General features: G+C 49.8%; 2 protein-coding genes across 3 annotated transcripts in view; both read left to right on the forward strand.

The window, feature by feature from the left end:
- Positions 1-250: 250 nt before the first annotated feature.
- On the forward strand, positions 251-16954 carry SLC39A9 (solute carrier family 39 member 9). 2 transcript variants are annotated; one of them, XM_078608697.1, is made up of 8 exons: positions 251-503; positions 3513-3676; positions 4594-4702; positions 6273-6515; positions 8227-8295; positions 9598-9683; positions 10674-10808; positions 11969-16954. In XM_078608697.1, exons 2-8 carry the CDS (start codon positions 3581-3583, stop codon positions 12263-12265), a joined length of 1035 nt encoding a protein of 344 aa, XP_078464823.1. In that variant the 5' UTR covers positions 251-503; positions 3513-3580; the 3' UTR covers positions 12266-16954. The 2 variants fall into 2 exon arrangements, with proteins under 2 accessions (XP_078464823.1, XP_078464824.1); XM_078608698.1 differs by lacking the exon at positions 251-503 and adding an exon at positions 556-897.
- A 6201-nt stretch (positions 16955-23155) lies between these two features.
- Positions 23156-27905, forward strand: part of LOC144728938 (TNF receptor-associated factor 3-like) — a 47785-nt gene continuing 43035 nt past the window's right edge. The window contains exon 1 of the mRNA XM_078608699.1: positions 23156-23399. The gene's annotated coding sequence lies outside the window, so the exon portion shown is untranslated. The remainder of the gene's footprint in view (positions 23400-27905) is intronic.

Genomic DNA, 27905 nt, shown 5'->3' on the forward strand with positions numbered 1-27905 from the left:
GGAGTCCAGTCGTTTCGCGGATGACGTAACACGTTACGGGGACGTCATCGCACCGCGTGTGCCAAAAAAGTCGAAGGTTGCGATGACGTCACGGACAAACCGCGACGTGTTCCCGGCCATCTTGGTGAAGGCGTAGCCGAAAGAGCTTGGCGGTGGAAGACGTCATCTAACAGAGACCCGCAGAGGGGTGATGCGGTTGCGTTTCCTTCACCAAGATGGCCGCCGGGAGCATCACGTGAGCCACGTACGAGGGGTGAAGGGGGTGGGGGTTGGTCAGCGGTTGCCGTGATGATGATGAAGGAGGTGGTGGTGGCTGTGGACGTGTAGCCTTGACCCGGGATCCAACCGTGATCTCGTTGCTGCTGAACAACGACGGCGACGAGGAGGAGGAGAAACAACAACAAGGGAGTGGCAAGGATTGATAAAGGCGCAAGGGGAGGCAGCAGCAGCAGGCATGGCGAGCAGCGAGTGAAGACGCAGCCGGGTTCGTCGGCGTCGCGGATGTGAGTCCCTGTGTGTTGGTGCGATCTCGGTCATCTCGGTCAGTCGACCCGTGCCACCTGCTGGGTCTGCCCCGTGACCTGCCAGCGGGCGCTCGAAACTTCACGTGGTAGTCTCAAGGTGCACGTGGCCTGGCACAAGCGTCGTGGTGACGTCACCGCCACTTAGTGGCGAATGGCGCTTGTTGTTGTGTCCGTGCGTTGTTGGGGGGGGGGGGGTGTACAAGTGGCCGTGCATCTCCAGATCATCTCTCAGTCGGCCAACCCATGTTGCACCTGCTGGGTCTGCCCCGTGTTTCTCTTGTAATCGAGACTTCGACCACTTTGCGCGGCAGCCTCAAAGTGGTGCACCTAGCCCGGCACAGGCGCCGTCGCTGGAACGTAGTTGTTGCTATTGGTGAGATACGTGGTGAAATCGCTACCTGCCCGACCCCCCGAATCACGCATCGGCGCTACGGAGGCGAGGGTTGATGGATCACACACGGACGTTTTGCGTGGGTGGGGAGCCACACATTGACCCCTCGCTCGCCGGTAGAATGCAGCAACAGCCAAGGCTGGGACTGACATCAGCTGCACCTTCTGATATGGGATAGAGCGTTGTCCCCTCGCGTGCCGAGGGGTTTTCTCCGGGTGCTCAGATGGCCTCCAACGTGAAGACATCTGAGTACTTGGACAACTTCAGAGCAATTATTGACGCCCGCTCGCCGCCTGGGAGCCTTCCAGCTTGCCTGCGGTTCCGCAGCGATCGTGAGATGCAGTTTGCATGAACGGCGCTATACCAAACTAACCTTTAAATATACATATTTTTCAATTGTGTGTGTGTAGTAAGGTGATGTTGCGGTAACATTGGCGTGGGTTGTGTTTCGTGTGGTTTACGTTGGTGCGGTTGGATTGAGTGTTTCATGAGTGTGGTTGTGTTTGGTGTGATTGTGTTTGGTGTGGTTGTAATGGTGTGGTTGTGTTGTTGTGGTTCGTGTGGTTGTGTTGGTGTGGTTGTGGTTCGTGTGGCTGTGTTTGGTGTGGCTGTGTTGGTGTGGTTGTGTTGGTGTGGTTGTGTTGGTGTGGTTGTGTTGGTGTGGTTGTGGTTCGTGTGGCTGTGGTTGGTGTGGCTGTGTTGGTGTGGTTGTGTTGGTGTGGTTGTGTTGGTGTGGCTGTTGTTGGTGTGGTTGTGTTTGTGTGTTGTGTTGGTGTGGTTGTGTTGGTGCGGTTGTGGTGTTTGTGGTTGTTGTGTTGGTGTGGTTGTGTTGGTGTGGTTGTTGGTGTGGTTGTGGTTCGTGCGGTTGTGTTTGTGTGGTTGTGGTTCTTGTGGTTGTGTTCGTGCGATTGTGGTTGGTGTGGTTGTTGTTGGTGTAGTTGTGTTGGTGTGGTTCGTGTGGTTGTGGTTCGTGTGGTTGTGGTTCGTGTGGTTGTGTTGGTGTGGTTGTGGTTCGTGTGGTTGTGTTCGTGCGGTTGTGTTGGTGTGGTTGTGTTGGTGTGGTTGGGTTGGTGTGGTTGTGTTGGTGTGGTTGGGTTGGTGTGGTTCGTGTGGTTGTGTTGGTGTGATTGTGTTGGTGTGGTTGGGTTGGTGTGGTTGGTGTGGTTGTGTTGGTGTGGTTGTGTTGGTGTGGTTGTGGTTCGTGTGGCTGTGGTTGGTGTGGTTGTGTGGTGGTGTGGTTGTGGTTCGTGTGGCTGTGGTTGGTGTGGTTGTGTGGTGGTGTTGGTGTGGTTGTGTTGGTTCGGTTGTGGTTCGTGTGGCTGTGGTTGGTGTGGTTGTGTTGGTGTGGCTGTGGTTAGTGTGGTTGTGTTTGGTGTTGTTGTGTTGGTGTGGTTGTGTTGGTGCTTCTCACAGTGCGTTTTGATCATCATGTATTTGTCCGAGAGTGTGTGGTTTCGTCAGGAGGATTTTTCCGGTTCCGATGGGTTCGGTGCGGTTCACGTTGGTTCCTGTCGGTTCCTGTCGGTCGGCTTCATTCGTGTCGTGGGCGCCTTGCCGGGAATGGTTCGGTGCGGTTGCGATCACTCTGCTGAGATTGTGTTCAGGGTTTCTTCTCGACGTGGTGTGAGGCTCGGAGAGGGCTGAGAATTCTTAGGTAACACTTATGTCTCTGGCACCTGACCTGACCCCTAATCCTTTAACTCCTCATCCCCAAACCCCAACCCATGAACCGTAACACAACCATAAACCTAACGCCTAACTGCTAAATTCTAACCCTTGCCCCTTAACTCTAAATCCTAAGACCTAACCCCTAACATTAAACCCTAACTCAAAACTCTTAATCCCTACCCCAAAACTCCAAACTATAAACCCCTGACCCTAAACCCCCTCGTTTTAAACCGCTAAACCTAACACCAAACCCCTTGAACCTAACAATACATTCTAACCCATAACCATACACCGTAATCCTAAATTACAACACTTAAACTCTAAACCCCAAGTATAAAGGGGCCTAGAGAGTTTAGTGCTTTATTGTGGTCGGGAAGTATGTCCTTTGGCGCTTTGGCTTGTATGCTGTGGGAGTGGTTCTGAGTAGTAGAATGGTGTGTGCCTGTGCTCCATTGAGTAATGTGACGTGTGATACAGTAGTATACTGTGTGTGTGTGCTATAGTGGAGTGTCCTTGTTATTGTGGAGTGCGGTATGGAGTCCACTCCAGTAATGTAATGTAGTGCGTGCTGGTCTAATGTGGTCTGTGCTTGTAATGGGGAAGTTTGGTGCAGTGCTCTCTGTGCTTGAATACAATGTTGTGTCCTTGTGCAGGATGAAGTGGCAGAGTGGTTTTGTTGAGGTATGTGCTTCATCCACGCGTGGAGTATCCTTGTTGCTGTGCAGTGTAGTGTGTGTCATTAACGTGGCTATTATGCTGCACATGCTTGTGCAGTGCACAGTGATGCAGTGGGTGGTGTGGCGTGCGTGAATGTAGCATGGTGTGATTATAGAGTTCCTTGTGCCTTCCAGTGTGGCATGTATGCATGTGCAGCATGATGTTGTTTGCTGTGTAATATGCTTGACTAGTGCGGCTTGTGCTGTGTGCAGTGTGGTGGGTAGAGCGGTAAAGTGTGCAGTGTGTAGACGTGGTGGTGCTGCTGCTGCTGTGAGTCATCATGGATGAGCTGGCGGGCGTCTCCCTGCTGTCCCTGGCCATGCTGGTTGGGTGCTACGTGGCTGGGAGCATTCCCCTCGCTATCAGCCTGTCTGAGGTGTGTATCTCACACGCATACTTTACAGGCATCAATAATACACAACAATCTCATCATCAGCAGCCACGATCAGTTCACTGCAGGATGATGGCCTCAGCAAACCGTCACCATCTGTCACAATCCTGCATTATAATCCACCGAGCACCTGCACACAACACAAGCTTATTTAATCATCTTCTTGGTTCTTTCGGTAAAGTCACGTAGAAGGGAAATAATAAAATAATGCAAATGAAACATAATAAAATTATTCTCACGACGTTTCGGCCACAACGCAAGCAGCCGTCCTCAGGTGAAGAACAGGTCTGTCCGACAGACCTGATGCATCTTCTTGGTTCTTTCTGTACCGAAAGAACCAAGAAGATGAATCCCTGCAGTCACGAAAGCTTTAAATCGAAACTTATTTCATCGCTCCATCTCTGCTGTGCACGTCCTATCGGGCGCGTTTCCTTCTTTGGCTGCCGCTCCATCATTCGTTTTTTCCAGCGAGGGGTCCTGCCCAAGCCTCCTTTTTCAATATTGTATCTTATTTGTATTTGTTCACTGATCCATGTGTTCCACTTTCTGTCTGTCAATGTAAATTCATGTCGGTGTAAAAGCGTTTATGCCGGGAAGCATAACAATCTTGGTGGCAACTAGGATAGGGAAAGTTGCGGATGTGGGAGATGTTGCGAAGATGGAGATAGGAGATCATGCCGAGCTAAAACCATCAACAGCAATCCTAAATACTTGCTCCCACCAAAGGAATGTGGAATTTCCACCATTGGCTCGGTGCCACCAATGGAGAAAATTACATTATTTTCATATTTATTTCAGCAGAAAGACATTTTCACTCGACCTTTATCCGAAAGCTACTTTTTAACAGGTGCTCACTAAGCATGGCTGAACGTGCGGTGTCTGCAATGTATATCCGCCCGCAGGAGAAACTGAAGCTGGTGACACTGTTGGGAGCAGGTCTTCTGTGCGGCACGGCACTCGCCGTCATCATTCCCGAAGGCGTGCACGCTTTGTACGAGGATGCGCTACACGGTATCTACCAACACGATGGCCCGTTAAGTGGTCCATACCGTCTGGGCAAGGGCTAAAGTGCCGTTGGCAGGGGCTTATTTTCTCGTGAAATGTTTCCTGGGTTGCTGGTAAACTGGAGTGGTTCTGGAGGTTGGGGCGTAGAGGAGAAACTAGGCCTCTTAATTAGGTGGCGTGACTGGTGTGGAATATATTTTCAGAGTCGCTAACCCAACTTAAATTAAGCCCCAGGTGATAGTGAACACCTCGTGGGCACACAGCATGGTGGTGTGGACAGAGCCATGCCTGCCGAGCTGCTTTTGTCTCCCCATTTGCTAATCATTGACCCAGATCGCCAAGGTTGTAGCGCAGTGCACAAACCACGACACCAATACCTGCCATTTGCCACTAAGTGATGGTGACGTCACCACGGCACCTATGCCAAGCCAGGTGCACTTTGAGGCCACGTGAACAATACTGCACCACCACTCCTGATGTACAAATACAGATACCGTCAACGCTATGTTAACGCACAGGCACGTGCGTGGCACACCTGTCGAGCGCACTTGCCTGCGCGTAGCACTCAGTTTCATTTATTTGGTATAGCCCTGTGAGCCATTCGGCTCTTGGGGTGCAACCGCAACAAAAAAATAACAAAAACATGAACAAGAAAACATCTTAAAGTGATTCATCTTCTTGATTCTTTCGGTAAAGTCACGTAGAAGGGAAGTAATAAAATAATACAAATAAAACATAATAAAATTATTCTCACGACGTTTCGGCCACAACGCAAGCAGCCGTCTTCAGGTGGAGAGCAGGTCTGTCAAGTAGACAGAGTCTGAATGGCATGCTCCAGGCTTGGAGCGACTATTTATGCTGGGATGGAGGGGCGAAGAGCGTCTTGACAAAAGCATAAATAGTCGCTCCAAGTCTGGAGCGTGCCATTCAGACTCTGTCTACTTGACAGACCTGTTCTTCACCTGAAGACTGCTGCTTGCGTTGTGGCCGAAACGTCGTGAGAATTATTTTATTATGTTTTATTATTTTATTACTTCCCTTCTACGTGACTTTACCGAAAGAACCAAGAAGATGCATCCCTGCAGTCACGAAAGCTTTAAATCGAAATAAAATCTTAAAGTGACTATGCGCAAACAGAAAAATCCAGAAAAAAAGTCTTCCAGAAAAAAAGCACCGTACACCAACGCTGTGCAAAAATCCCAGTGGGATGCAAGTCAAACAACAACAACAACCACAAGACAACTTAGATTAAGGCCATCATTCTAACTCCGTACTACAACAAACAAACATGGCCAAACCAAACAACTTTTCGAAATCACCAAAATAAAGCCATAAGCAATGTAACAGTGATCATAGGAACTGTGACCGAAATTTCACAATAAACGACATAAACAACATGTACCACCAAACCCTGTAGCCATAGCTGGCTGCATGAGTCACTCCACAACAGCAGGAGCCTAACACACTCACGGCTGCGTAACTCACCTGTCTCTCGCGCACCCGCAGTTCTTTGGCTCACCACCAGTGTCTTTTTATCCCCATTGTGCCCCCCGTGTCCCCCCTCTCGCGCTACGAGACGCCCACTCACACGTCACGCAGGGTGCCAAGGAGCGCTCGCACGAGGCCGCGGTGGGAGCCGCGGGACCTGTGGCGGCGGCGGTGGCGGCGGCGGCCGAGGCCCACGCGGAGGGGCACGCCGAGGGGCACGCGGATGGCCACGCGGAGCTGCACGCCTACATCGGCGTGTCCCTCGTCCTCGGCTTTGTCTTCATGCTGCTCATCGATCAGATCGGCAGCTCGCACATGCACACGCAGGACGGTACGTGTACGCGCGCACCGCATCCTCAATAACAGCAGCGACGGGGTGCCAAAGGGTTAGAAGTCCATGATGAATCGACTGACAGTTGTAATGGACCGGTTGTTTTCGCGGTCGATTACTTGGGCCTTTTTAAAAATGGCGACCTCACTTGTCTGGATTACTGCAACTCACTCCTGGTCGGTTTCTGTGCTTATGCCTTTACAGTAAAACCTTGGATTGCGAGCATAATGCGTTCCGGATACATGCTTGTAATCCAAAGCACTCGTATATCAAAGCACTCGTATATGAGTTGTGATCACGTGACGCTCGGCAGACAAAGCGTCTACACGTACGACTCGTATTGCAAGACCTCGCTCGTTTATCAAATTAATATTTATTTTAAAAATTTGCTCTTCTTGCAAAACACTGGCAGACCAAGTTACTCGCAATCCAAGGTTTTACTGTATCCCTCTCCAACACATCCAACACGCAGCTGCACGCGCTGTGCTCAACCTTCCACACACACCTCACCGCTCTCCTCTTCTTCAACAACTTCACTGGCTTCCCGTCCATCACCGCTGTCTTTTTAAATTCCTCACCCTAGAGTATCCAAAGCTTTGCACGGTCTTGCCCCGCCCTACCTCTCTTCTCTCATGTTTGTATGTCCCTTCACGCCCCCTTCGATCACAATATTCACGTTTTCTCACTGTTCCATCAACTCATTGCGACCAGTCTCGCTTTCGTTCTTTCTCTCTCCTTGCCCCGTTGTGCTGGAACAAACTCCCACTCCACATCAGACTCTCACTCTCGCTTTCCATCTATCGCTCGGCCCTCTTCTCTATTGATGTTTCTCTTCCACTGCCTCCACCGCTATCGGTTCCTTCGCCCACCTCTAACCGACTCCCAGCCCGCCAGTCATTTTCTTCCGACGACCCTAAGTCCTGACCCGGTTCCGAGGTCTCGCTTCCCATGTGCACCGAACCACATCTCTCCCCCAGCCCGACACTGTGCTCCTCCATCAGCTCAACTATCCGGGGGCCACCTCTGCCCCTAGCACCCTTCACCTACCCTCATTCATGCCCATTTCACCACTTCACGCACGTGCCCCATTACCCACCGCCTCTAATCCACGTTTCACCCATCAGACACGCTCGGTCACCATCACATTCCAACTTATTCTGCGTGTGTACGCCCCGCGTGTTTGTGCGTGTATGCATGGTTGTGTGTGGTCTGTCTGAGGGGGAGCGGTCGTGCAGCGGTTAGCGCGTTGTGCTACGAACCAGGCCACCCGAGTTCGATTCCTGCTCACAGCCAACACCAGTGATGATTAACTGAACCGGTCATGGGCCTCCCCTAGGACGACTTAGCCTCAAATGAGTATCTGGTGCGGTGTGTAAACATCACCGCTGAGAAGACAAAGGCGGCCGAGCGTGGTCTTCTCCACCAAACCCGTCGTGTGCCGTGCCAGCCTTCATAGGTGCTCGCTTATAGAATTTGCCCCAACAGTCTGTTCAGGCTATACAGGGGATCTTTGTTTGTGTGGTCAGACACTGTCTTTCTGACAGACCTGTTCTTCACCTGAGGACAGCTGCTTGCGTTGTGGCTGAAACGTCGTGAGAATTATTTTATTATGTTTTATTTTTATTATTTTATTATTTCCATTCTACGTGACTTTACCGAAAGAACCAAGAAGATGAACGTGTATGTGCTGTGTGTGTGTGTATGCGTGCAGACACAGAAGCGGGCCGAGCTGCAAACTCTAAGATGACGACGACACTGGGCTTGGTGGTTCATGCTGCAGGTAGGAAGATCAGAGCCTCTGTCTCTACATCTCTCTCTTGGTCCATGTGTCCACCTGCCTGTCCTTTCTGTCTGTGACCGTCCATTGTTTGTATCTGTCTATCTGTGCGTCCTGTCCTGCCCAGCCACCGCATGCCCAAACAGCCTTTGTTTGGCCAGATAGAGGGTTATAAACGGGCATGGCACAGGCTAGAGAAGAGATGGAGTGATGTGTTATGAGAGGTTATGGAGCTGAGTGGACTTGCTAGTAACTTGTACCAGCGGTGTCAAGATCGACCTCTGTGGAGGAGGCTCATGAAGGACGCTACTGGGCAGTTTGAGGCAGACGCCCTCCAGCAACAATGGAGGGCAGAGCAGCGACGCTCACAACAACGAGTGGAGCGTCGGCTGGTTAAAACACAGCAAGTTGACACAATAGGGGGCACAGGTGGTGCATCGGCCAGTCATCTAGGTCAGTCAACCCATGGCACCTGGGTCTGTCCCGTGACCTCCTGCCAGCGGGAGTTCAACACTTCACATGGCCTTAAAGTGCAAATAGCCAGCTACAAGCACCGTGGTGACATCACTGCCACTTCGTGGCAAATGGAGGTTGTTGTTGTCCTGTCTCTATACCTGTTCATATGTTATCTCATCTGTCTTTCCCTCCTGTCTGCCTATGTCTGTCTGCCCTTTCTTTCCTTCTCTATTTCCATTTAACCTTCACTTGGTTTGTGTGTCTACCTGTTCAGATGTTTTCTCCTCTGTTCGTCCTTCTGTCTCTCTGCCTTTCAGTCTGTCATTGGCTTTGTCAGTGTCTGCGGCTATGCATGTGCTCACATTAAGAACAAAGCCATTGTTGAACACAGGTCACCTTCATTAAAGAGTCTCGCTGTCCCAAACTCTCAGTGGACTCCGACCTGGCTTAGAGGAACTGCTTCATGTCGACGAACACCCCCAATAGCCTGCATGGATACACACTCTCAGTGATGTAGTGTCAAACAACTCCCACAACCCGTGCAGTTGGGGGAGGCCCTCATCCGATAACACCTTCATATATATAGAGGACTGCAGACCTTGGGCAGTTGCTGGCGCCGGCTCATCGCGTGGCTTCCTTCCTGCTTGTCCGTGGTTCCTCCTCGTCCCACCGAGTCGTTCTCTCTCTCTCTCCATACGAGAGCGAGCGAGCGAAGACTGCGGCCGGAGGGTTCCAAGTTGAAATTAATCCAGCAGTGGCTTGACTAAAGGCCGGCACACGTGCCGCACCCGTACGAGACTGTGAACGGTGTTTGCGCGTCTCTCCATCTCCCCGCGTCCCCCACGCCAGCGGACGGGGTTGCATTGGGTGCCGCAGCCTCCACGTCCCGCACGGCCATTCAGCTCATCGTGTTCGTGGCCATCATGTTGCACAAGGTGAGTTCTCCCTACCCTCGACTGCCCATCGGCTGCCCCCTTTGTCTGTCATTTTGGTGAGTGACCCCCCCCCCCCACCAAGAACACTCTTGCCAATGAAACTATTTTTGCCAACTGAGTTATTACCTGGTTAAACAAACGTCAACTTTATTGGCTAGGCCATAACAGTGAGTGTTTAATGGATTGGGGAGGAATGCAGCTGTTCTGGCCTCACGACCTCCTCGTGTGCCAGGCTAGCCTTTCCCCAGCGGTCTCTGTGTAAGGCTACACAGGTGACCTTGGTCTTTCTACATCATTTATACTTGTTTTATTATTTGACTACGAGGCTTTTTTCTTAAAGGATACATGGGGCGTATAAGAGCACGTACAAAAATGAAATCCAAAAATTTCACGGGAAGAAAATTAAGCACAAAGCAAAGTAAAAACGCATTAAAAATGTGATGATGGATCTATGAAGATGGCGGTAGAGTTAAGGCGGCGGCGATGATGATGATGATGATGGATTAACGAAGAGAAGCGCTGGTGACGATCCACCGCTGAAGATGAGCTCAGTTTGCGTGCAGGAGTGAGATCGATCGCAGTGCTCGTGAGCGATGGCGACGGCATTGGGGAGACCTTCATCCAACAACGGATAAAACAAGGCTGCGTGTGTGTGTTGTGGGGAGTGGTGGTGTAACTTTTAGTGTGCTGCGCTACGAACCCGGCGACGCGAGTTGGATTCCTGCTCACGGCCAACACCAGTGGCGATTATCTGAACCGGTCCTGGGCCTCCCCTAGATCGACTCAGCCTCATAACGAGTACCCGGTGCGGTGTGTCACATCGCGACACGGAAGATAAAGGCAGCCGGGCGTGGTCCCGGCCACCCACCCGCTCGTGTACCATTCCTGGCCTTCATAGGCGCTACTCGCTAAGGGTACTTGCCCCAACGGTCTGTTGAAGGCTATACGGGGGGGGGGGGGATCTTTGTCTTTGTGCGTGTGTCTGTGGAGGCGCCGGCCGCGTTTGGCCTGGTCTCGTTCCTGATGCACGCGGGACTGGAGCGGAACCGCATCCGGCGCCACTTGCTCGTCTTCTCGCTCGCCGCCCCCGTCCTCGCCATCGTCACCTTCCTCGTCCTCAGCCAGGTCCGGGTAACGGCGTGCCGCTTCCACGCGGCAGTGTCCAGACGTGGGAGACGCGGAACCGCGGCTCCGCGCGATGACGCGCGACGCGTTGTTGGAAGGTTGCACGTTTGATCAGATCGGGCTCCTCCATGGCACGTTGAGGAAATTGAAAGCGATAATAATCTTTGTCACGTAGGCTTTTGCGACCAATATCATCCATAATAGAGGCTTTTGGGTTCGATCGCGTAAATATATAAATGTGTCGTTAAAACCCGCCACCACCCGACACAGCCAACTAGTAAGGGTTGTCACGTTAACAGAACTTGCCAATTCGTCACTAGTACAGCACACCGGTGTGTTGGAGAGCCAAGCCACAACATTTTAATGACACATTTATATATTTACGCGATCTAACCCACAAACCTCTATAATGGATGATATTGGTCACGAAAAGCCTACGTGTTAAACTGGCTGTGCTCAGATTGTAAATGTTGTGGCTTGGCTCTCCAACACACCGGTGTGCTGTACTAGTGACGAGTTGGCGGCTCAGTTAAATTCCCAGCGATGGCGAACGTAAGTGGCGAGTGACATCCGTAACGGTTGCCAACCAAAATAACAAGAAGAGCCATTTTTTTCGAATTCGGTAAACAAAAATCAGAAATTTTCAAGAGTCGCCAATGCACGTGATCACGAGACAGTCCTCAATAAATAACGTCACGAAAGCCGTCTGTTACATTTTTTTACTTTTTATGTTACCAGGTAAGGTCCACTGAGCTATATTGTTCTTTTCAGACACGACCCGGCCACAAATGATAGCTCAATGAAGTGGCTTATCACGTGGACACTTATAACAGCCGAATACTCTAAACGCACGTTGATTATAAACGTGGAGGGAAAAACCGGAGGGCCCGGAGAAAAATCCACTCCACCATGGGGTAGCGTAGGAGAACATGCAAACTTCAAATATACAGCAGGCGTCGTCAGGGTCGGGATCGAACCCACGACCTCCTGCATAAATCTCGCCACCATGGCGCATGCGACTCCGTAGCCACAGCTTTGCTGACCTCTGCCCGAGGTCAACTGAGCCTTAAATAAGTACCTAGTGGGGGGCAGGGGGGGCATGTTGTGTTGTTGGGCTTGGCGAGGGTGCAGGTGCAACCGCCACCCTCTGTCGCACACAGAGTGGCAAGGAGTCCGCGTCCACCGTGGATGCCACGGGGGTGGCCATGCTCTTCTCGGCGGGGACCTTCCTCTACGTGGCCACGGTGCACGTTCTGCCGGAGGTGGGCGGCGCTGGCCACAGCCACCGCCCGGATGGGGGGGGGTCGGCTCCCGGGGGGGGCCCCGGGGCGGCGGGAGCGACGGGGGGAGCGGGAGGGGGCCCCGCAGCCGGGCCGGCGCTGAGCAAGGTGGAGCTGGCGGTGCTGGTGAGCGGCTGCCTCCTGCCGCTCGTTCTGTCGCTGGGACATCAGCACTGAGCAACGACGGGTCGTGCGTGTGTGTGCGTGCGTGCGTGCGTGTGTGTGCGTGCGTGCGTGTGTGTGCGTGCGTGCGTGCGTGTGTGTGTGCGTGTATGCAGTAAGTATGTGGGTGTGTACGTGTGTGTCTATGTACGTGTGTCTGTTTTAGTACGTGCTTCTATGTGTGTGTGTGTGTCTTTGTTGTACTACTACACGTGTGTGTTCAGGCATGTTTGTGTGCGTGTGGGGAGTGGTAACGTAACGGTTAGCGTGTTGCGCTACGAACCCGGCGACTCGAGTTTGATTCTGGCCAACACCACAGTGACGATTTTCTGAACTGGTACTGGGCGTCCCCGAAGGTCTACTCAGCCTCAAATGAGTACCTGATGTGTAAACATCACCACTTGGGAGACAAAGGTGGCTAGGCATGGTGCTCGCCACACAACCCACTCATGTGCTGTGCCCGCCTTCATAGGTGCTCGCTAACAGTACTTGTCTCAATAGCATGTGTAGACTTCATGAGGCATCTTTAAATATCTTTGTTTATTACATGTATGTGTGTAGGTGTGTGCGGTACCCATTTGTACGTGTACGCAGCACGTGTATGTGTGTTAAATACATGTGTATGTATGTACTTAGTATGTATGTGTGTGTGTATCTGATATTTGTGTGTGCGCCACGTGTATGCGTGTGTGTGAAATGCATGTGTACTATGCACTGCACGTGTGTGTGTGTGGGTGAACGTGTACTATGTACATATGTATATTGCATGCGCGTGTACGTGTGTGTCTATATCCTAGCGTGCGTGTATGTGTGTGATCTACGTTCTCGTGTGTGCATGCACGCACTTGCGTCCGCGCACGTGCGCTCATGTACATACATACATGCATTTTTGCGTGCGTGCGTACGTGTAACGTGTGTGTACATACAACCGTTACACGAGTAGGAATTGATTGCGCATTTCTATTTCAAAAAAATACGCGCTGCCCCGTTGGCCCAACAAATTAATCCGGGACTTTAGCCACAGCATTCCGAGTGTTTTAAGTGAAACAAAACACGAAATGATGGGGATTTTTCTTTTTAGATGCCGACTTCGTTATTGTTGTCATGTTTAATTGTTTTTATTGCGTCAGCTGGAAATGATAACCCTAGCCTTAACCAATAACCAATGAGGAACATCAAGTGTCCAGTATGACCGCCACACACGGGTTTTGCTGTTGTTATGAATCATCAGTTAGGCAGAGCCATAGGGATGTACATGTGCAATTTTCGGAAGACGCCGTCGTGATAAGCCACCGCTTAACACGAGCATTTGGGTGGCGCTGATCTCCGTCTGCGATTCCGAGCCAGCAGTGGAAATTCCACGTTTCCACCGCAAGGGGCCAGTCTCGCCATAGGATGACTTCTCGTTTTATCTACCCATAGTGGATGATGATGATGATGGTGGACCGTGTCGACATGCGACCCTGATTTGAACCCGCGTGCTTGAGCACCGCGTCACGCCGAGTGGCTTCCAAGACCTCAGGATTTGACACGGAACAAGCTTATGGGGAATCATTTTTTTGCACTGCTATTCATAAACCTTCGTTGTGAATCGAATGCGATGAGCGCGATGGCCGTGGATTAATTCATGAAAATTTCCTTTTTTTTTTGTTTACGTCCTTTACCCCGGTTTTAGTTAACAGGGTTCTGTGAAGGCTTATCGCCGGCCAGTTTTACAAGAAGAAAACTATACATTATTAGAAGTGTTTTCGTCTAAAAAATATATATTATTAATAATTTCTAGTGGTTGGTTATCTTTTTTGCAGAAATAATTATTAGGGAAGCTGCAACGCAATGACAGAACAGCTCTTATCTTGTACGTATGCAAATATGCTGCGTCCCGGGCTGTCTGACGCAATCATGAGGCTAAATGACAAAATAAAGATTTTTGAGTTAAGTACAAGCGTGTCATCACATCACTGTCACCTCCAATACACCATCGCACGCAGTGAAGTGTGGACCTTAACAAAATTTCACATCGTTGTTGGACATCCCAGACCATGGCCTAGGAAATTATCTCCAAGATTAGGGGGCCTTTCTGCGGTTTGCAACTTGACACGAACAGCTGTCACGACTGGTCGTGGTCAACATCGAATCGTTGATCATCGGGGAGTGGGGCGATGACGCGGCGGTTTTGCGCGCGGCTCCCTGTGAACCAGGCGAATCGCGAACACCGGTAACCGTCGAGCGATTTCGGAACCATTCCGTGGCCCTCCACCCTCTCCTCCCCTCCCCTCGTTCAACCCCAGCACTCTTGACAAGTGCGGTAAAGAAAAATGGTCAAAGAAACCTCCCACGACCAACAGGGCGTGTGGGGAGGCCTTCATCCAGCAGTGGATTGATAAAGGGCGTGAACACGACCTGCCTGAGGATGCACTCAAGAGTTGTGAGCCCGGCACAATGTTGAACTTCTTAACCACCGTACGTAGCCAACCGTGCTAATCGGATGTGCAGGGAAAGGACGACAAAAATGCCGGTATTTGCGATGCGGATTTTACCGCGCTCGCCGAATAATCCTCCCTACGTTTGCAAAGCCTTTGTTTTTGGCACATCCCAGCAGACGCTTTGCCGTGAGCATTGGTTATCTGGTGCAGGCTTCCACGTAACCCGCATTCGCACTGGAATGGAGAGAGAGAGAGAGAGAAAAACTGGCGGCACCAATATATTTGAAGTTTGATGAACCCTCGACTGTGCTAGACTTAGGGTTAGGGGGCTCATGCAAGGGCTATTGTTATGGCTAGCGGTAGAATTAATGGTACGTTTATACATATGGTTAGTGTGAGTGCATAGGGCGATTCTGGTTAAAGGTAGGATTATGGTTGGGGGATAGGGAAAGTGTGTGAGATTTGCTGCACGATATGATTAATGCCATTATTAGAGAGGGTGAGGATAGAGCTTTTGACAAGGTTAGGGATAGGGTCATTTTAAAGATGGTATTAGGGGTAGGACTATCGTTAGAGTAAGAGTAGGCTTAATTTTAGGATTAATCTGTGATGGTTAGGAATATGGTCAGTTTTATAAATAAAGTTTGATCTGTTGGGTAAGCGTTGATGTGATACTAAGGATAAGAGTTGGGACAGGGTTGAAGGTGTGCTGTGTTAAGCTCGATCTAAGAAGGCTAACAGAACGTTTCACAATACTAATGTGTGTGTGTTATGTTACCGTGTGTACGTGGTTTTGTTCGTGTGTGTATGTATGTGGTTTTGTTCGTGTGTGTGCGTGCTATGTTACCGTGTGTACGTGGTTTTGTTCGTGTGTGTATGTATGTGGTTTTGTTCGTGTGTGTGCGTGCTATGTTACCGTGTGTACGTGGTTTTGTTCGTGTGTGTATGTATGTGGTTTTGTTCGTGTGTGTGTGCGTGCTATGTTACCGTGTGTACGTGGTTTTGTTCGTGTGTGTATGTATGTGGTTTTGTTCGTGTGTGTGTGCGTGCTATGTTACCGTGTGTACGTGGTTTTGTTCGTGTGTGTATGTATGTGGTTTTGTTCGTGTGTGTGCGTGCTATGTTACCGTGTGTACGTGGTTTTGTTCGTGTGTGTATGTATGTGGTTTTGTTCGTGTGTGTGTGCGTGCTATGTTACCGTGTGTATGTATGCACGTGGTTCTGTGTCCGTGTGTGTACGCACATTGGTTTTGTCCACGTGCTGGTCGGTTTGCTCAGAGAATCCATTGGCTTCTTACAGGACCACCGGTCTAAACGAAACGAGACGGTCTTCATGACGTGTCAAGATGCCTAACACTTGGGTGTCTCCATCTCTTGGCCACGCTCCATCCGCGCGGTTGAAACGGTTCGCGCGGGACATTAGGTTTGGTGTGTGCCCCGACACAAGCAGTGTGGTCTTGGTGATGTCCCAACGGCGATGTGGAGAAGCGCCACTTGGCGTACGACGCCTCATTTCCCACATCCACAACTTCCTCTGCCACCCGCCACCTGTGCCAGCCGCTCGCAAGCGCCTGGGAGCGGTGGGGTTTGTTTCGTTAATTGCCCGGGGGAGTAATTTTGTATATAGAGTTAACTATATAAAATGTACGTTTTATACTTTTTTGTTTTAATGTACAGCCTTGTTGGTGCAAGGTGCGTGTCATGGTTATCGTTTTGGCGGGTGATTGTGGGAATTGTGATATGGCGGAGCTTCCGCGGGGTTTTATTTTTAGTGCTGGTGTCGGTTGTGCCGAGTGTTTTAATGTTGGGGAGGAACGTGTACGTAGCAGGCGTAAGTAAACCCATGAATTTGGATGTCATTACTTAGCAGAATCACCAGATTTACTTTTATGTTTATAAATTTGGAGGTTATTGCGTGTGAGCGGTTTGGCATAACGTGAGGGCAGGTCATGTGACCCCTCCATCTCGGATGTAGGGACTTGTTGTAAATCCTGGTTTGCGATGCGATTCATTAAGCGGTGCTATGATTTTGGGGGAATGTAGCGGCTTCTAGCACCTGCAGGGGTTACATGAACCCATTGAGAAATGCATTTTTCACACCATTCAATGCATGTATCGTGAGCTAAATGATTTGTATTCATTGACGCATCGTTACATCTACACAGATCACGCGACAAAGATTCACATTGTTTATGGATATTCTGTGCTTAAATCAGGCTGTTTTGTTAATTTTGAAAGCAATCGTGCCATTAATCGGATTAAAATAAATTGGAAGTACCAAGCAGTGAATTACTTGATATTACTTCTTGAAACACAAAGTACTTTCATTCGTAACCAGAGGCTGTTGTCATCTTCAGAAGTTACCCGACCAGCGCTGGCTATGCTCACGGAAGGGGTGGCCTGGTCCAAACGTCTCCGAGTCCTTGTGTCCAGTGCACATCTCGCCGCGGTGGCTAGGAGATGTTAACTACCTCGCCTGGTATATAGGAGGTTGTGGGTTCGATCCCGACCTCGACGCCTGCTGTATGTTTGGAGTTTGCATGTTCTCCCCGTGGTCGCGTGGATTTTTCTTCGGGGCATCCAGTTTTCCCCTTCACATCAACATCACGCGTTTAAGAGTATCTGGCTGCTATAAATCCCCGCATGATAAGCCACTTCGTTGAGCTATCAATTTTGGCAAGGTCGCTTCTGAATAAGCGCTCTATAGCTCAGTGGGCCTTACCTGGTAAAATAAAAAAATAGTTTAGTTTGTTTGTTTTGTGTGTCATGTCTAACAGGGCCTCATCCAGGCTCGCTCCACCAGGTGGCGCCCTGGTTAGGGCCTTTGACTCGCGATCAGAGGGACACACGTTCAAATCCCAGTCAGGAATCAACTTGGCCAATCCTCATTGAGCTTTCATGGTTGTTATTTTTTTTAAAGGTGCTATCTAATGTAGGGAAGTCGACAGCGGTTGTCCCATGGTTAGACCGGCCTCCACCATGGGAATTAGGAATCTCCGCTCCTGGCTCAGGGCTGCCATTGAAGATGAGCACCGGCCCCACGCTCATTTGAGCAGATACTCAGTGTCATTTAAGTAATTCATTCCCAACACAGAGATGGAGCTGCCATGGTTTGCACGTGAAAACCTGGCTGCTGTCAGATGTTTGCACGTGGTTGAGTCCACGTGAGAACACCTGTTTAAAACACAACAGCTTTGTGGGCCGTACAACAGCAGGGAAATACGTCACTGAGGAATCGTTTTGGTGTCTAAAATCGTATTTTGTCGGTTCTTCTAAATTCAGTGGGTTGGCGTTAATCCTTCCGACCGCTGCTTTAAAAAAAATAACGTTCGCTTTGGATGGATGCCTTGGTGTGGCTGTTTAACCCCCCCTCCCCACCTCCCTTTGTCCATGCCCCATCATCACATTCTGTAGTTTGTGTCTCAATCATGTTGCGGCCGTGCCTCCGTTAGCGTAGCGGCACGAGATGAAGAAACGTCCATCCGCGCCTCTCGTGGCAGGCCAGTGAGACATCGCACCATCGGTAGGGGGGACGCCCCCAGAAGATGATGTTATTACAATACCGCTCTTTCTTTCGTATGGCCTTTGAAGAGTGGCTGGCCAAACATTCTAACTGTACGTTTAGTCTGAGAATATATTCGATGGCATAGGGAGTCGCTTGATGTACGGCCTGCGTCGGTGTGTCATGGGGCGAGTGGTCGGTTATGTGATGAACAATTTTGCGTTTCACCACATGCACACTACTTACTGCTGAAGCCTCTTCAGTGGTGTCTTAGCCACACGCGGAGGAGCATCAGTTATCTGCAAAGAGTGTTGTTTGCTTAGCAAACTGACATTGAATTGATTAACAATACAGCCACAATTGAAGTCCATCATCTCTGTAGGAATGTGGAATTTCCACCACTCTTGGCTGTCAACAGAGATGCGTGCCACCCAACAATTGTATGAGCAGGGAAACACCTTTAATCAGTGTCCAAATAGTTTAACATATACCACTTGTTTTATAGTCGTTACAATCTTTATCGTTATTATTAAGGGTATTTAAATTTATCAGGGGGGGGGTGATTTATTTGTTACTGGTAGGAACGAAGTGAACCAGCCTACAATAGATTATATCGTCCGTCCGTCCGATGTCCGATTAGGTATAGCAACATCGCCCCCTACTGCAAACACTTGGCAGGACCCTACAAAAACCTTTAGACTCAGTGACGCTTTCCTGGCTAAACAAGTGTAACATTCCCTTATAATTCCCTGAGATAGCTTTTAATTTAAACATTTAAATTCAAAATTAACTCACAGCGGCCTAAAGCCTACAGCTAGGCCTAAAGCCTAGAACTAGGCCTCAAACTCTCCCTTCATATCGTACCCCCGCCATTTCATTTTATTATAGCCATTCATTTGTTCGTTCCTACCAGCCCACCCCGCAGGGACCTGTTAAGTATGAAATGTTACTTTCTGCCCAGTGGAGGTTATGTCTGCTCTAATGAACACCTCGATGGTGCTCGTCTCTGTTGGTGGCCCTGAACCAGCGTCATGAATCCCACATTTATATGGGAGAGGCACTTTCATCCCTCTGGACCACCACTGTTGGCTTCTCCACAAAACAATCGCGTCTTTCTTTACCCTACCCGAGAGACGACGGGCTTTGTTTTGGGATTTGAGCTTCCGACCATTCAGTCACCCGCTTGAACATGCCAACTACAGCGTCGCACAAAGCGTTCCTTGAAATCCCTCGATAGCCTGTTGATGACGGGCCAGCGCCTTGTACATTCGGTAAGGTCTTGGTGTATTAATTATAATACAAATCAATAAAAATAGACTTTGGACAATTGTAAATGTTTTCATGTTTGTGTATCAGAATTCGGTGTATCGTCATCTATTGTTTTCGACACTAGTCCCGTCATAAGGAGAAGAAATATCCTGGAATTTCCAGTCCACATGCCAACAACTCCGTGATGTTGCTTCTATGGAGAACGAACTGCCCTGGAAGAAGACGTGAAATATTTTACTGGTAGGAACCACCTGATTCCACCAGCCCACACGGGATTATTGTGTCCGTCTGTCGTGCATCAAAAAATGGGAGGGGTGGGGCTGGGTGGGGAGGGAGGGGCTGGGTGGGGTGGGGAGGGGCTGGGTGGGGAGGGTGGAGAGGGGCTGGGTGGGGGGTGGGAGGGTGGAGAGGGGCTGGGTGGGGAGGGGCTGGGTGGGGAGGGGTTGGTCACCCCGTGGTGCCCTTATAAAACTCAACGTTTAACCTACTCACGCCGGCTTGTGCCCGCCCTCACAGTCGGCCATATTTGCGGAATACACCACGCCGCTGTTGACCCTGGCCATTGACCGAGCAACCCAACGTTCCTACCAGCTCCCTCCGCAGGAATGTGTTTCAACAGGCGTGGCTATGATATGATTCACTCACACCACACTAGAGGGCATCCCATTGATGCCCATGGAGTGCAGTACTTGCAAGTGTGATGTGTCGCTATGTTCAAACAACATCATTGGGAGTCTGTTTGCTTGGACAGCTGGAGTACAATTTCATTCTTATACTGCCCGAGTTCTTTTTTCACCATTCTATTTCATCTCATTCTCCGAGTTCGGTTCTTAACCATGATGCACAGCACTAGTGGCAACTGGTATCTAAACGTAGCTTTTGCAACTTTTCCTAGGTCTACTCAGCCTACACTGAGTTGTACCCTGACCTGGCATGGTGGCAGTAATAGCACCGTGGGGAGACGAAGGTGGGTGTATGTGGCATTGACCACAACCCCTCGCCATGTGACCTTAATACGACTTGGGTGCACACTAGCAGCGCTTTCACAACAGTCTCTGTGGCAAAGCAGGTGATCTTTGCCTGTGCTAATGAGTTATGTTCACTTAAAAGCGTCATTGCGTCTCAAGCTTCCTTTCCAGGAGTCAGGTTTTGGCCGATTCTTTATTGAGCGTTTCGTATGTGAGGGAAATCCACCAGAGTAATCGGATACAATCCACACGATAATGAATGCACGTCATGTACATTCCTTAGATTTACGAAGCAGTATATAATACGCACCCCGTTGGTTATAAATAGGAGCGATTTGCTTGAATGTTTACAGATTTCGGTTTTTTTTTCTCGCACAGTCTGTGGGAAATCCCTGAGTCTTACAACGCGCTTTCTAGACGTGCATTTCCTGTTTTTGAAAAAATAATGAGAGACATTTTATCTTCTCGTTGCCAAACCGCCCTTTATAGGTAGAACATGCTCGCCTGTCAACTACATGTTGCATAAGAAACAAAAAAACCCAAGAAGACAGGGCAACAAGGGGTAGTGGCAACCTCATGGCTCTTGATGTGAACAAGTCCCTGGCCCCCCTCCCCAAAAGTGGCTTTTCCGAGGCCATGAAAAGGGCGTCGCAACTCGTCACACGCAAAAGCGCTCGTCCACGCATGAGCCACACACGACCACCTCGCTGATCGTCGTGAAAAGGAGCGTAAACCTTCATGGGAACTCCGGCCATCATCGCATTAGAAGCAGCGGCGGAACGTTTTCACGCGCTCCTCCGTGGCCGTCTGGAACGCTCTTCCTTCCGACGTCAGATTGCGAAACTTTCGAACTGCTTTTTGTCTTTGGATTGTTGTGACCCCCCCCGCCCGCCGCCGCAACCTCCGATTAGCACGGTTGGCTACGTATGGTGTGAAAGAAGTTCATGCTTACACGCATAGCCTTCATCAACCGCACTGCATTTACACGTTCATCGTCAGACATGATCAATCCACTGCTAGATGAAGGCCCCTCCCCAAGCTTTTTGCCATCTCCCATCGTCCTGCGATGTAGCAATCCACCCAGCAGCTACGCACGAGCTGATTCCATCGTTCCATCTCCGTGTTGCACGTACTGTCTCGGGGCGGGTTTCCCCCTCCTTTGGTTTCCACTCCAGGCCCTTGGTGGCAATTACACGAGTGGTGGAAATCCCAACATTCCCAAATGTGACCACTGCTCACGTCCCACAAAGTGAGTGCCAATCGTTGTATCTGCCCTGGAGGGATGATGATGATGATCATTGTAGGAGGGTGCAAACAATAGCACAAAATAATCAGCGTTCCCGTGGAGAATATAAGTAAGAACATAGCTAAGTTGACAGTGTCTCATTCACACGTGTCTCTCCAAGTATTCGTTACACAACTCATCGGCTCACGGTCTTCTGGAGAGGAGTGCATCGTTTTCAACAACATTGATTCAATCGAAGCAAACTGTGGACCGGTTTTGACAAACAGCGCCTCATCAGCAGCCGATGAAGAGACACTGTGTGTTGGTCTATCGCAGCGTTCTTCATCGCGAGGCCCGTGGGCCACTCACGGCCCCTGGTGGCCTTTAGTGCGGCCCCTGACAATCCACAAAGCGTGAAAACACCGCCCCATCATCATCATCATCGTCGTGCTACTGTCAACACCTCCACTGGTGTCAAATGTGTGGCGGCTCTCACTGATGTCTCATCGGCGAAAGTGTCCCCCACCCCCCTCTGTAAGTTAGTGACGAGCACTGATTGGTACTCCATCATGATGAGTACACTGGTTGACACCATGATTGGTACTCCATCATGATGAGTACACTGGTTGACACCATGATTGGTACTCTATCATGGTGAGTACACTGGTTGACACCACGATTGGTACTCCATCATGGTGAGTACACTGGTTGACACTATGATTGGTGCTCTATCATGGTTACTGATTGGTACAATATCATGGTTGTTAGTACACTGGTTGGTTGTCTATTATGAGACACTCGCTGCAGAGATTCACGGTTCGACTCCAGCGACCACCCTGAATAATACCGCAGGTGTTTAACCATAACATTACTACCGCAGTGTGCTTCACAGCGAATATTGGTGGTGGGGGGGGATAACCCCGTGATGTAATTCGCAAGAGTAGAACATTGTGTGTCGGAGGCAGGGGTCCAAACTTGCCACGTCAAAAAAAAAGTAAACCCCAAATTACTTAATTGGGCCTTGACACGGTCGTTTGCATGCCAGGTGCGGTGGCATTGTGCCCTCAACAACAGCTGCCACGCGGGGTGTGGGGTCGTGACCTTTCAAACGTCTGAGACGAGGACATCGAAAGACGATCAATTCCCCCGATGGGCGTGGTCACGATGTGAGCGGGTGGGGTTACCTGGGGTGGGCGGGGGGGGTTACACCAATAGCGAACGGGGTTTCCAATGAGTGGGCGGGGCTACAAAAATGGGCGTGGCTACCATGGTAATAGTTGAGAGAGTGGGAGGGGATACCTAGGGGTGGGCGGGGGGTTACACCAATAGTAGACGGGGTTTCCAATGAGTGGGCGGGGCTATAAAATGGGCGTGGCTACCATGGCAATGGGGGGGGGGTGTTACACGTGGAGTGGGCGTGGTTAAGAGTTCAATGAGCGAGGGTCACGTGGGGGAGGGCGAGGGTCGAGTTTGGGGTTTTCCCGCCCACGCGAACCGTTGGGAATTCCCAGGGACCGCGTCACGACCCAGCGGGCCAATGACGTCGCGCGTCTGGCGTCACGTGGGCCCCTCGCGTGACGTTCAAAACTGGGAAGAGAAGAGCGGAGCTCCTCCGCGGTGGTTGTCGTCATTATCGGTCGTTATCGCCGCTATTGACGTCGTTCTCCGATTACCGCGAAGTGGCTTTACGCGGCTCGCGAGCGGAGCCGGCGACCGCGCGCATTCGATGTCGAGGAACCGCGTTAATTCGGGGAGCGAACGGGTGAGTACAGTGAGGGGCCGGGGTACAGTGCAACGCGTACAGTGCGGCATACAGTGCGGCGGGTACAGTTCGCGGTTAAACCGGGCGCGGGTACAATGGGCGCGCGCAGTGTGTACAGTGCCTGGTGTGTACAGTGTGCGCGCACTGTTTACAGTACGCGGAGTGCAGTCTGTACAGTGCGCGTGCCCGGTGTGTACAGTGCGATGGAGTAGTAGACCTGTGGGGCGCATCTCGAGTGGGTGTTGTTACTGTGGCGTGCGGTCGATAAGTGTGGGTACAGTCGGCGAGCGTCTGGCGGGCGTAGTGTGTACAGTGCGTGTACAGTGGTTTCCAGCGTGGCGCGTACAGTGCATTTTGCGTGAACAGCTGACGGTGCGCGATGGATGAGGCGCGCATTCGCTGCGCGATGTGCGAACGGCTGCGTTCAGTGTGCGCGGTGCGAGTGGTGTGTAACAGTGTTCATGTGCAGGGTGCAGTGTGTAAGTGTTCACCTGCAGGATGCAGTGTGTAACAGTGTTCACCTGCAGGGTGCAGTGTGTAACAGTGTTCATGTGCAGGGTGCAGTGTGTAACTGTTCATGTGTAAAGTGCAGTGTGTAACAGTGTTCATGTGCAGGGTGCGAGTGGTTCAGTGTGTAACAGTGTTCATGTGCAGTGTGTAACAGTGTTCACCTGCAGGGTGCAGTGTGTAACAGTGTTCATGTGCAGGGTGCGAGTGGTTCAGTGTGTAACAGTGTTCATGTGCAGGGTGCGAGTGGTGCAGTGTGTAACAGTGTTCATGTGCAGGGTGCGGTGGGCGCGGTGAACAGAGCGGCGTCACATCCCCTGTGGGGTTGCTCGCCGGTCACGCCCGGTGCCCTTTGCTATTGTGGCAATTTGTCGTCGGACTCGATCATTTAATTCGGTTACCGACGCTTGTGACTTATTTATTCTGGGACGTTCTGTACCTGCTGCTGATGAGCGAAGGAACATCCCAGAGCTATATGTGGTTAAGCTCTAATTTAATTTTTGTTTACATATGAGCCTTATGGCGGGACCCCCGGCTCTCGCATAAACTGCGTTGCTACGTCATTTTATGTCTGTTGAAGGCGAACGACACGGCAATCTATTCCTCTCGACGAGCTCTCCACGATGCGCTAATCAAAGTGTTGTTTATTCTGCGCATTCGTCCTCGCTGCTGCGCTTGGACATGACAACAGAATAATCTGCCCCAGGTGGGTCGCGGCGTTTGTGCGCGGTGGGACGGAGTCGCCAAAAATAAATTACGATTTTGACTTCCGTTTATTCGGGGCCCCGGGGTACCGCCCATAAGGTTTATATCATTAAAACAAAAACTATTATTTTAGCAGGTATGGCTCACTGAGCTATAACGTTATTTTTCAGAAGCGACCTGGCCACAAGTGATAGCGCCACGAAGTGGCTTATCATGTGGAAATTAAAAGAAGCCAAATGCTCTCGATGCGTGTTTATGGTAAAGGTGGAGGGGAAAAATTGGTGTACCCGGAGAAAGAATCCACTCAACCACGGCGAGGGAGAACACGCAAACGCCAAATATACAGCAGGCGTGAGGGTCTCGATCTAACCTACGGCCCCCTGTATACCAAGCGAATTAGTTAACATGTTGTGCTCTAATAACATGTGTTGGCTCCAGTTGTGGCAGAGGAACAATTTAAACATCTGGGAATGTTCACCGGATGATCGATTACAATCTCCTGTCCCCGAATACAACTTCTCTTATTTGGAACTGGGTGAGCCATTTAACGATCCGCTGACGTAATTGGCGGAGAAATAACGCCTTGTACCGATGCTATATGGCTGTTACATTTCCCAAATGTGTAAAACGGGAAGTCAGTGACGCCCGCGTTTGTATGGAAATTCTTTGGTGACGGATTTTAACAAAACCCCGAGTCAAAATGAAAGTACTGTACTGTATATTGGTTCCTTTACTTGCACGCTAGGAATTCCATGCGGGATTGGGCACCAAAGTTTGACACATTGAAGTCAAAGGGAGTGGATGGGTGACTTGCTTTCCATTTTCTCTATTTTAGACTCTTTTGTGTTGTTTGTATTGTTTGCTGTTGTCATTTGCTGACCTGTCCATTCTGGACATCTGTGAAAAAGAGCTTCATAGTTCACGGGATTCCTCCAGTATAAATAAAGATTCTGAATAGGCGCCGGGTGGCTAGGAGATGTTAACTCCCTCGCATGGTGTGCAGGAGATCGTGGGTTCGATTTCGACCCAAGATGCCTGCTGTATACTTGGAGTTTGCATGTCTCTCTCGCCGTGGTCGCGTGCATTTTTCTCTGGGGTCCTCCGTTTTTTCCCCTCCACGTTAAGAAGCAACATCACGCATTTAGAGTATTTGGCTGCTATAAAACTCCACGTGATAAGCCACTTCGTTGGGCTATCATTTGTGGCGAAGTCGCTACTCAATAAGAGCTATGTAGCTCAGTGGGCCTTACCCGGTAAAAATAATTGTTTAGTTTATACTTTATAATCATTGGACTCGTAATGGCTGAGATCCTGTTTCTACTCTGGACTCACAGGTAATGCTGGGTTCTCAAGTGTAGCGAGTTGATGGGCTCAGCCCAGTCATGAATGGTTCCAATGGGGCCTCTGTTTCCCTACGAAGAGCGGCTCTTCTACGTGTCATTCACTTGCACAATTAAAGCCACTTGAGCTGGGATAGGCAAAGTGAAGTGAAAATCACAAAGGTGTACACGCTTTGAAGACCATTACTTGAGAATCCGGTAAAACATCAATTGAGGTTGGCTGAAACGCAGTTTTGACCCCTGGTTCTCAGCCGTGCCTGCTCAAGATCTCTGACAAAGCCATTCTGAGCTTCGTGATCCACCCAGCTACCTCATTACTGCAACATACTGGAGAGGCAACTTCATCGGCTACTCACAAATGAAACCATTGTGTTTTCACAGTGCACGAGTGTGTGCTACGTGTTGAGAGGTATACACACTTTACACTCTTAAACAGAGTTGTAACGATGGACCGGTTTGCAAACTTATACATTTTCTTACGTTCGGATACATGACCATCACGTATGTCAGTCAACGCTTTTTTATTCGTTTATGTTGTGTGCCATGATTTAATGTGGACCCAGCAAGTCACTCTTGGCCACTCCTTTTCCCACAGCGTTACGTAAAGAATCAAATCTTGCACCATCTACGTAACCCCGAGTGGTGACAATTTTCTTGATTTCTGCGAGTGGGTTTCCCGAATGGCATAGCTATATGGGTGTTTCCTGTGACCCACTGGTGTTTAAATATATGCCCGATCTCGCCTATTCTCACGCACAGCGAGCAATGTCGAACTTGATTGTCACATGGATGGGCAATTGCCGTGAATAACAAGTGTTATAGGCAGCGAGGCTACATGATGGACAGCAGAGGGCAGTTGGGGCAGAAAAACCTTGTCGATGCCAACTGTCTTCACCGGTTTAGCACGTAGGCTTTCGTGACCAATATCCAAAATACAGGTTTTTTTTTGGGTTAGGTCGCGTAAATATATAAATGTTTCTGTCGCCCGATGAAGCTAGTTGTAATAACTGGTGAAACGTCGTACTCAGATTGTAAATGTTGTGGCTTGGCTCTCCAACACACCGGTGTGCTGTACTAGTGACGAGTTGGCATGTCTTCACCGACCCACATTATGTAATGGGCTCGCAATGACCCCTGTATCCATTATTAACCACTACATTTACCACAGGGTTGAATACTTTACTCTTGCACCACATTGTGAGCATGAATGTTGAAGATTAGTCATACCCCTGTAAAGGAGGTGAATGGTAATAACACTAAGATTAACTCTGTGCCATGCACCTGCTCGTGTTTGTATATTACGTAATGAAAAGTTATATAAAACATGTTAAACAAACTCTTTTATATGTTTGGTTAACTACCTATCCTGTACAACCTTAGCATGTCAATATGGCAGCTTGTGTACAGATTAATTTATCAGTGTTACATAGCGTGCCTTTCATTGTTCAGATAAAGGGGGGCATCTGTTATCTCTAAATGACACCCAGTATTTTCGGATAGGTCACATTTGCCTCTATTCAAATCTGTCATGAGTGAGCAAGCTCGGTGAAAAGAATGCCTTGAAAGTTTTTTTGTTATTATTTCAAGCCATGTTTTAGCACAAGTTGGTTTCAGCCTAGTCACCAATGACTGTGCTTAACTGTCATGTGACTAACATTACTTCCTCTGGCAGGGTAGGTAAGAAAGGACTGCCCTCTACTATACGGACCAGAGGTCGTGTGAAGGGATCTCAGAGGTGGCTCTAATATCTACTTTTGTGGGCTGCTATCTAACGCAAACAATTGCACTGCTCGGGCGAGAGGTGCAAATGGATGCTTCGTCACGTGACGCTGACGACGCCACAATGTGGATACAATTATAGTAAAAGATAAATATACTTCTTAAAATGTGAAGAGTCGCCGTCGGGTGTCGATTGCTGAGTACTGGATTCGCATTGCGTACAAAGTGGATTTAT

Source organism: Lampetra planeri, chromosome 30 (assembly GCF_965212315.1).
Source record: "Lampetra planeri chromosome 30, kcLamPlan1.2.h2, whole genome shotgun sequence".
NCBI classification, from domain to species: domain Eukaryota; kingdom Metazoa; phylum Chordata; class Hyperoartia; order Petromyzontiformes; family Petromyzontidae; genus Lampetra; species Lampetra planeri.